The sequence below is a fragment of the Lycium barbarum genome, chromosome 9, assembly GCF_019175385.1.
Source record: "Lycium barbarum isolate Lr01 chromosome 9, ASM1917538v2, whole genome shotgun sequence".
In the NCBI taxonomy this organism is placed as follows: Eukaryota; Viridiplantae; Streptophyta; class Magnoliopsida; order Solanales; family Solanaceae; genus Lycium; species Lycium barbarum.
In genome coordinates, this window is record NC_083345.1 from 15292446 (window position 1) to 15302452 (window position 10007).

A 10007-nucleotide genomic window follows, 5' to 3' on the forward strand; every position below is an offset into this window, starting at 1 on the left:
GTTCAAAACACGATTAATATAACATTTTAGTTTGTACTCCGTATCTAAAATTTTAGTATATTAGTGTTTACTACAAATACAAAGTCTGCACATTTTTTTTGACATTATTTTTTTTTTAATATGGGATTCACTTTTTTTTTTATATTGCTTGATTTTGTTAATATGGGATCCACTTTTTTTAAAGTGAGTTTGGAGATGGTGGGTTCCACTTTTTTATTTTATTTTTATTTTATTTATATTGCTTGATGTTGTTTAGTATGAGGTCCACTCTTTATGGGGTGCACTTTTTTGTTTTGGACATTATTAGTTTGTACTATTTTTATGCATATAATATATATACATGTACTATGTTCAAAACACGATTAATATAATATTGTAGTTTGTGCTCTGTATCTAAAATTTTATTATATTAGTGTTTGCTACGAATATAAAGCCAGCACTTTTTTTTTAACATTATATTTTTTTAATATGGGGTTCACCTTTTTTTTTTTTTTTTTTTTTTTTTTTTTATATTACTTGATTTTGATAATATAGGGTCCACTTTTTTTTTTCCCCATGAGTTTGGAGATGGTAAGGCCCACCCTTTTTTTTAAGAGACAACCGACGACGAAGCATGGGTCTAAACTCATCCTTTATATAGTTTTTTTTTTTTATATTGCTTGGTGTTGTTTAGTATGGGGCCCACCCTTTTGGACATTATTAGTTTGCACTATTTTTATGCATATAATATATATATATATATATATATATATATATATATATATATATATATATATATATATATATATATATATATTCAAAACATGATTGATATAACATTGTAATTTGTGTTCCGTATTTAAAACTTTATTATATTAGTGTTTGCTACGAATACAAAGTCTGCACTTTTTTTTGACATTATTTTTTTAATATAGGATTCACTTTTTTTTATATATATATATATATATATATTGCTTGATTTTGTCAATATGGGATACTATATTCAAAACATGATTAATATAATATTGTAGTTTGTGCTCCGTATTTAAAACTTTATTATATTAGTGTTTGCTATGAATACAGACGTTGCAATGAATCCATCATTATTGACTTAATGAGATACTTTGAAAATTACATAAATATTGTTTGATTTTTTAATACGGGGTGCACTTTTTTTTTTGACATTATTAATTTGCACTATTTTTATGCGTATATATATTAGAATTATGGGGCCCACAATTTTTTTTTTTGCACTTTTTTTTTACATTGTTTGTTTTTTTAATATGACATTCACTTTTATATATATATATATATATATATATATATATATATATATATATATATATATATATATATATATATATATATATATTACTTGATTTTGTCAATATGAGATACTATGTTCAAAAAACGTTTTATATAACATTGTAGTTTGTGCTCTGTATTTAAAACTTTATTATATTAGCGTTTGTTACGAATACGCACATGGCAATGAATCCATCATTATTGACTTAATGAGATACTTTGAAAATTATATGAATATTGTTTGATTTTTTAATACGGGGTGCACTTTTTTTTGACATTATTAATTTGCACTATTTTTTTAATATTAGTTGTTGTTTAATATATATGGGGCCCACAATTTTTTTTGCACTTTTTTTTTACATTGTTTTTTTTTTAAATATGGGATTCACTTTTTTTTTTTTAAATATATTGCTTGATTTTGTCAATATGGGATACTATGTTCAAAACACGATTAATATAACATTGTAGTTTATGCTCCGTATTTAAAACTTTATTATATTAGTGTTTGCTACGAATACGCGCATGACAATGAATCCATCATTATTGACTTAATGAGATACTTTGGAAATTACATGAATATTGTTTGATTTTTTAATATGGGGTGCACTTTTTTTTAACATTATTAATTTGTACTATTTTTTTAATATTAGTTGTTGTTTAATATATATGGGGCCCACAATTTTTTTAAAAAACTTTATTATATTAGTGTTTGCTATGAATACGCGCGTGGCAATGAATCAATCATTATTGACTTAATGAGATACTTTAGAAATTACATGAATATTGTTTAATTTTTTAATATAGGGTGCACTTTTTTTTAACATTATTAATTTACACTATTTTTTTAATATTAGTTGTTGTTTAATATATATGGGGCCCACATTTTTTAAAGTAAATTGGAACGGATATATATATATATATATATATATATATATATATATATATTATTTTTTTTATATATATATATTAGAATTATGGAGCTCACAATTTTTTTTTTAATATTAGTTGTTGTTTATATTAGAATTATGGGGTTAACAATTTTTTTTAATTAAATTGGAACGGACGACGATTCTGTTTTGCTACTTGCAGAAACTCGCGTTTCTATATAGTAGTAATGTAGAAATAAGTGTTAGGCCCTATTCCATTAAGCTTCTCCAGAGCCAAATAGAAATGGGCCAAAAATATTAGAAGAGGCTATGCTGACATGCAAAAATCCAAACTGATCCTTAAGTGATGATTGATAAAGCTACCATTAGCAAAACATCTCCAAATAAATTAGTGATGTATGTGTCATTTCTCAGATACAAAATAATGGAGTACATAATCTCACTAATTAAATTAGGTCTAGCTAGTGGGATCACCAGCCAGGCCTATATGTCGTTTAGTGATATTGGTGGAAAATTTTCATATATTAGGTGTGGGTTCGATTCTCACTAAAAAAAAATAGCCATATTCAATTTTTTAAGTCATTAAATTTAGAGTGAGTTTAGTTTAGATAATGATCATTCTTAATGAAAATTTTGTTATTTCCCCCGTTTCATTTCACATGTCACGTTACTAAAAATTAATTACTTCAAAACACTTGTTGTTAGAAAACTGTGAAAGAATTGAAATGAAATGGAGGAAAGTATCTTCAAAATATCCTAACTACCACAATAAATGCAATGTAAACATACTTTTTTAAAATCATGGAATGCACACTTTAATATTCCCTCTTTGGTTCATTGGTTATGAGTTGTGAATTGTTAAAATTATGATTGATTGTTCCATTTTTGTGTTCATGTGCTGTGCCATACTCCATTATGCGGGCTGTGGTGGACTCTGCTTCTACCGTCAACTTATAAATAAGACGCCAAATCAGTCTTCTCAATTAGTACTAATAATTTATGGTGTTTTCATCCATCAGCATCAATAACTTTATTATACACATCTAATTCAACCACCTCATTCATACAATTGATGATGATATTTCTAATTGGTTTGATTTTAGCGTGAAAGACAAAAGCTGAATGAAACATGTTAAAGGATTTATGGTGCAACAAGAAAAAGATACCCGCATTTAGATTTTACTTTCGCTAAAATGATTCCGAAATTAAAGTATGGGACACTTCAATGATATAAATAATAAGTAAATAAAAAATTGGCAGAATATAGCCCTTTAGCCTGTTAAATTTTTTATTTACTTCAAGTAAAAGTGTGAACGTTTGAACACCTGATGTATGTAAAAATTTGCCTATTGAAAGCGTTTTTTGCCAAGCTTAAATGGACACGAAAGAGTCGTCTAGTTCTTATGTGCTATGAATTATCCACTAGACAGTTCATATGCGTGGCAGAAAGAATATTCAGGCCTAACGTCGGTTTTGAATACGGAAATTTTTTCTATACGACGGAATTAGACCAATTGAACTTTTTGGTTACTTAGAAGTGTTAGCACGGAAACGATAAAAATACAATAATTAATGTGATTCGGGTCGATGCGATCCTAGTCCACGGAGAATGGCCGGCACTTTTATTAATATCAAGGGAGAAAGTAAGTTACAAGATTGAATACTCTTAGGTTCTATGTACTGTCCTACTTAATAAATCCTAGCTAGCATGTATTTATACTATTAGGTCTAATCCTTTGCTAGAAAGGATCTAAATCTTAATAACACTCAAAAACCAACAAAGAAAAAAGTTTCCTTTTATTTCTTTCCGCTTTTGAGTAGAAATTGACTTGAATATCTTCTCAACTTCACAATCTCCACCTTGAGATGAATTTCGAGCTTCCATATGAACGTCATTCAGTGCAATGTCTCTAAGCCTACCGTTACGCCCCAGAAAATTTCATGTTACTAAGGCTGCAGACGGCTTAATGTGAGCTCAAGGAGGAACAAATATTACAAGTATAAAGGATGAAATTCTACTGTATTAGCATGAGGATAGCATGAGTATGATATTTGGAATTCGTACAATATGATTGGAATGATACGTTAAAAGATATATAGCCCTCGTAATCGTAAGCTAAGGTGGGGTCCACATGTCGAGATTTTATAAAGGACATATGACAAGTTATATGGATAATATATGTGAAGTTAAACACAACTCAAGAAGGACCCTTGAGCCAAATCAAAGTGGAAGCCCTCCAAAAAGATGTTTTTTAAGTTACGTTTTCGGGTGATCTGACTTCGGGAGGCCATAACCTCATCATTATTTGGGAATTTGAGAAACTTCTAAAATGAAAGTTGTAGATAATTGAATTAGCTTTCCAACCATAGGTCGTGGGCCTGCATGTGACATAGGAATAAAAAGTTATGGACATTTTAAGGCAGAAAGATCAAGCTGGGCAGTGGGCTCGGCCCAACCCGACTCAAGGTCGGTGGGAACCGACCCAAGAACCCTATATAAGGGCGAAATTCATGCAATTTGTTGACATTTAACCCCAAAAAGAGCTGAACCTTTTAGAGAGAGAGAGAGAGAGGAGAGTTAGAGAGAGAAAAAGGAGAATCGATCAAGTTCGAGGCCCCGAATCCCGAAGCTCGTGAAGGATAAAGTGTAGTACGAGTTGTCGTCGTCATTTTAAGCTAAATATTGATCTTGGGGGATGATATTTTCGTGGTTGAGCTGCTTCTAAGGTATGTATAAGAGTCCTTTTATGCTATTAAAGTGTTTATTTAAAGTTTTAATGGATTAGAACGGAGGAAATAATGTTAAAAGCTCGTTTGGCATTTTTGGGGAGTTTATGAAGGTGGGGCTGTTTCAGTGGAGTTAAATGGATGGAAATATCTGAGTTATGATGTATATTGATTGTCGATATTGTTGTTTGATGTTGGTGCTGATAATTTAGTTGAATTGGATTTTCGGGTTTGTCCAGTTTATAAAGGAAATGTTGTCGAAATTTCGTTAGAAATAGAGATAAGTTTAAGGGATTGATTATAAGGATATATATTGGATTGATTGTTGGTAAATTGATATTGTTGATAGATTAGCGTGACCCAAAGATGGACTGTGGTTAGCTGGAAAACGGCAAAGGTATGTAAGGCAAACCTTTCTTCCTTTGGCATGATTCTTGTGCTATTCATTCTATATGTACTCCATATGATTTCATTCTTAGACGAGTAAGGTCTAAATGTTTCTTGTGATGGCTTATTGATATTGTACTCCTATTCTGTTCCAAAGGGAACACCCATAAGGTGCCAAGTTGAGTTGTGTATATGGTTTTACTAATGATTTTTAGGAAATTAGTTTTATACTAAAGGAAACATAAAGTTTGATTTTCAAAACCACTCGGAAGGGGGTGCGAGATTTTACTACTTCATTTCATTTACGATTTATGTTTACATTCCATAGTATCATCCCTTTGTATTGATATGATCATTTATTCTTTGGGAAGGGCAATAAGATGAATTTGAGTAGAATATAAGTAATAAGAATTTCATAACAATTCTACCCTCAAACCTGGAAGTATGTCCTCCTAAGTCTAGTGAGATACAAATTTGATAACTTCTTATAAAGACTAAGGCTAATAGTTCTGGATTGTGATGAATTGATTAGTGACTTATGATATAAATTGAAATTGATATTTGTGAATTGAGTTTGTGTTGATATGATGGTGATATTAAGCCGGAAGCGGCTGCCCGAAGGGGCCATCATTACTAAGCCGGAAGCGGCTGCTTGAAGGGGGCCATCATTATTAAGCCGGAAGCGGCTGCCCGAAAGGGCCATCATTATTAAGCCGGAAGCGGCTGCCCGAAGGAGCCATCATTATTATGCCGGAAGCGGCCGTCCGAAGGGACTATTGTGATACTAGCCAGAAGCGGCTGTCCGAAGGGACCATTCTTTTAACATGTCGGAAGCGACATGTGTGTTGGATTGCATTATTTACTTAAAGATTGTTTTGAGACTTTGTGTGCCTATTTATTTTTATTTTTTTTATTTTTTCCAGCGAAGGCTGCAGGTATTGAGTTAGATTGTGATTTCTTCTCTCCTAAGTCAAATTATGATTATGACTTGTTACCACCTTACATACTCAGTACATTGTCCGTACTGACGTCCTTTTGCCTGGGGACGTTGCGTTCATGCCCGCAGCCCCAGATTGTTTGACAGGTTAAGTGTATAGCTAGAATGCTTGGACGTCAGCTGGGATTGGCAAGTTCCACCTCATTCTGGAGCTGTGCTGAGTCATGTATAGATATGTATGATTACGGGTATGTCAGGGCCCTGTCCTGACTCATAATGTTCAGTTTACTTCTCAGAGACTTCTGCAGACAGTGTCCTGTGGTATATTTGTCGAGATGTTAACAAAGTGATATCAGTTGAGTCATTTATGGATTTTAAAAGAGTATGCATTTTAGATGATTTCAATTGGTTTAAAGTACTTATTTGATTGAAAGTTTTCATAATCGTTATAAAGATAATGATTTCTATTTGGAAAAGTTTTATATTCTTAGAAGTTTTTGAAATGATAGGATTTGATAGAGCGAATGTCTAAGGGTTCGCTCGACTCTGATGAGAGTCGGGTGCCCGTCATGCCCTAACACTGTTAGGGTGTGACACCTACGTGAGCTAACTCCGTGTAGGAAACAAGAGACACTAACCGAAACCTTGTACATACTAGTAGCTCTACCTTGCCCTGCCGTTCTCCATCCTGACACATTAGTTGATGCGAACTCCTGCCAAATTCATACAATGACTGAACTTGACAAGAGGAACCACCTTGGTCAAAATATCCGCTGCGTTGTCTTTTGTGCCAACCTTCAAGACCTTAATTGTGCCTTGTTCAACAACATCACGAATAAAATGGAATCTAATATCAATGTGTTTGGTGCGATCTCGAAATTTCTGATTTTTTATTAAGTGAATAGCACTCTAGCTATCACATTTTAGAGTTGGTTAATGTTGAAACCTACTCAATTCTGACACCAAACCGTTCAACCATATAGCCTCCTTTATTGCTTCTCCTGCTGCCATATATTCAGCTTCTATTGTGGACAAAGCAACTATAGACTGGAGAGTTGCCTTCCAACTTATGGCACTACTTTTTAGAGTAAAAATATAGCCCGTTGTTGATCTCTTTCTATCAAGATCACCTGCAAAATCAGAATCCACATAACCAAGGACCGAGAAGCCTTCATTTCTCATCCTATAAAAAGTTAGACCAACATTCGAAGAACCTTTAAGATATTTCAATATCCACTTAATTGCTTCCCAATATTTCTTATCCGGTTTAGACATGAATCGACTTACCACACTCACTGCTTGAGTAATATCAGGCCCAGTACAAACCATAACATACATAATGCTACCAACTGCACTACAATAAGGAACTTTTGACATGTACTCCACCTTTTCCTTTGATTGCGGTGCCATCAAAGAAAAAAGTCTGAAATGTTGTGTTAACGATAAAGTAACGGGTTTACATTTATTCATGCCATACCTCTGAACTACCTTCTCAATATACTTTTTCTGTAAGAGATGTACCTCACCGTTCTTCCTATGAATCTCCATTCCAAGGATTTTATTAGCTTCACCTAAATATTTCATGTCAAACTCCTTACTTAGCAGTTTCTTCAAATCATTTATCCCTGTCATACTATTAGCAGCAATAAGCATATTATCAACATATACTAGTAAATAAATATTTGAATTACCAGATACCGTCATGTGATACACGCAGCTAGCAAATGCATTTCTCGAGAAACCTTTAGTAATCATGAACGCATAAAATCTCTTGTACCACTATCGTGGTAACTGTTTCAAACCATACAAAGATTTCTTCAATTGAAAAACCTGGTCTTCTTTTCCTTCAATAAGGAAACCCTCGGGCTGATTCATGAAGATAACCTCTTCAAGTTCACCATGTAAGAATGCAGTCTTGACATCAAGCTGATAAAGCTTCAAGTCATAATGGGCAACCAAAGCTAGTAACAAACGAATTGAGCTATGCTTCATGACTGGTGAGAAAATCTCATTGTAGTCGATTCCCTCCTTCTGACAAAAGCCCTTAGCAACTAATCTCGTTTTGTATCTAGCATCTTCTACACCCAGAATGCCATCTTTTTTTCTGAAGACCCATTTGCAACCAACAGTTCTTTTCCCCTTTGGTAGACTAACCAAATCCCATGTCTGGTTCTTGTGCAGACACTCATCTCTTCGGTCATGGATAAATGCCATTGATCAGTTTCACCACACATAGTAGCTTTTGTATAGTTTGAGGGTTCCATATCCTTTATTTCCTCCTCGGTAGTAGCTAATGCATAGGCCATAAGATTAGCTTGCTAAGGCTGAGGATAATATTTTGGATTAGGCTTGTTCACCTTTAGGTACTACTGTGTGAGCTTTTTCATTATCTGACTCCACCTGAGTCACTTGATCCTCTTGCTCGGTGAGTTTCACAATTTCCTCCGCCATTTCTGTTGTAAGAACTTTTTGTCCTGCAAACTCAATAGAAGTCTTTCCAGGATCAACCATAAAGGCCTCATCAAAAGTAATATCTCTATTGATTACAAATTTAAGAGGATCTAAGCTCTATATTCTATATCCTTTTACCCCTTCAGCATATCACATAAATAAACCTTTTCGAGCTCTAGGTTTTAGTTTTCCATCACTTATATGATAATATGCGGGACATCCAAAGATTCTTAAGTACGAGTAATCAGACGGTTTACCTAACCATACCTCATTTGGAGTTTTGAAGTCAATCGCCGATGCTGGAGAACGATTAAAATCATAACAAGCAGTATTTACTGCTTCCGCCCAGAACTTCTTAGGCGACTTGGCATTAGAGAGCATACATCGTGCTTTCTCAAGAAGAGTGTGGTTCATCGTTTCAACTACTCCATTCTGTTGTGATGTATGCCTAAAAATTCTATATCTCAATACACAATAAATCTTGCAGAAATTGTCAAACTTTTCATTACAAAACTCCAAGTCATTATCTGTTCAAAGACACTTAATCTTTCTGTCACACTGATTGTCACACCCCGACGAGGAGTATGACGGGCTCCGACCCGTAGGCCGAGAACCACATGACTTAATAGTTACTTTGAACATTATAAACCGAAACTCAAGGAATACCTACACGCATAAAAGGCCCAACATAGAAATATACGATAATCTAACACATATATACATATGCGAACCGACAAGGTCGCTACAACATCCCGAGTATCGTAAAGCCGACAAGGCTAGCAGGAAAGTATCACAGACCGAAACAAGGATAACATGACCATACATAGAATTTACATAACCCACAATGTCTATGAGCCTCTAAGAGTGTACATATGAACACGTACTAAACTGGCAGAAAAGTACCAAAAGATAGCAAGTCCGGAGTAGTGGCACTTGCTGACACCGCCGAAGCTGGGAGTCCTACTGTGGTTGCTCTCCAATAACTCTGTCAGAGTCTGCAGCACGAAATGCAGCGTCCCGTGCAAGGGGACGTCAGTACGAGTAAAAGTACTGAGTATGTAAGGCTGGAAGCAATAACATAAGTAGGACCGAAATATAAAGAGAGTAGATGTAACCTGTCATATGAGAACGTACAATATGTAATGCATGAATCTTAAAAATCATATGTAAGTAAGCATATATATATATATATATATATATATATATATATACTATAAGTGTTAGTGTTGCGGAACGTGCAACCCGATCCATAAATGTTAGTGCCGAGGAATGTACAGTCCGATCCATATATATCACATGTTAGTGCCGAGGAACTTACGGCCCAATCCATAAAT

The 10007-nt window shown here is 33.8% G+C and overlaps 1 protein-coding gene across 1 annotated transcript; it reads right to left on the bottom strand.

Annotated features, from left to right (window-relative positions):
* Nucleotides 1–7155: 7155 nt before the first annotated feature.
* LOC132611691 (secreted RxLR effector protein 161-like) lies at nt 7156–7926 on the bottom strand. Its single transcript, XM_060326078.1, has one exon. It carries the CDS (start codon nt 7924–7926, stop codon nt 7156–7158), a length of 771 nt encoding a protein of 256 aa, XP_060182061.1.
* Nucleotides 7927–10007: the final 2081 nt, after the last annotated feature.

Coding starts and splice junctions, on each gene's coding strand:
- LOC132611691 (XM_060326078.1), bottom strand. CDS start 7,926: ATGACGGTATCTGGTAATTCAAATATTTATTTACTAGTATATGTTGAT.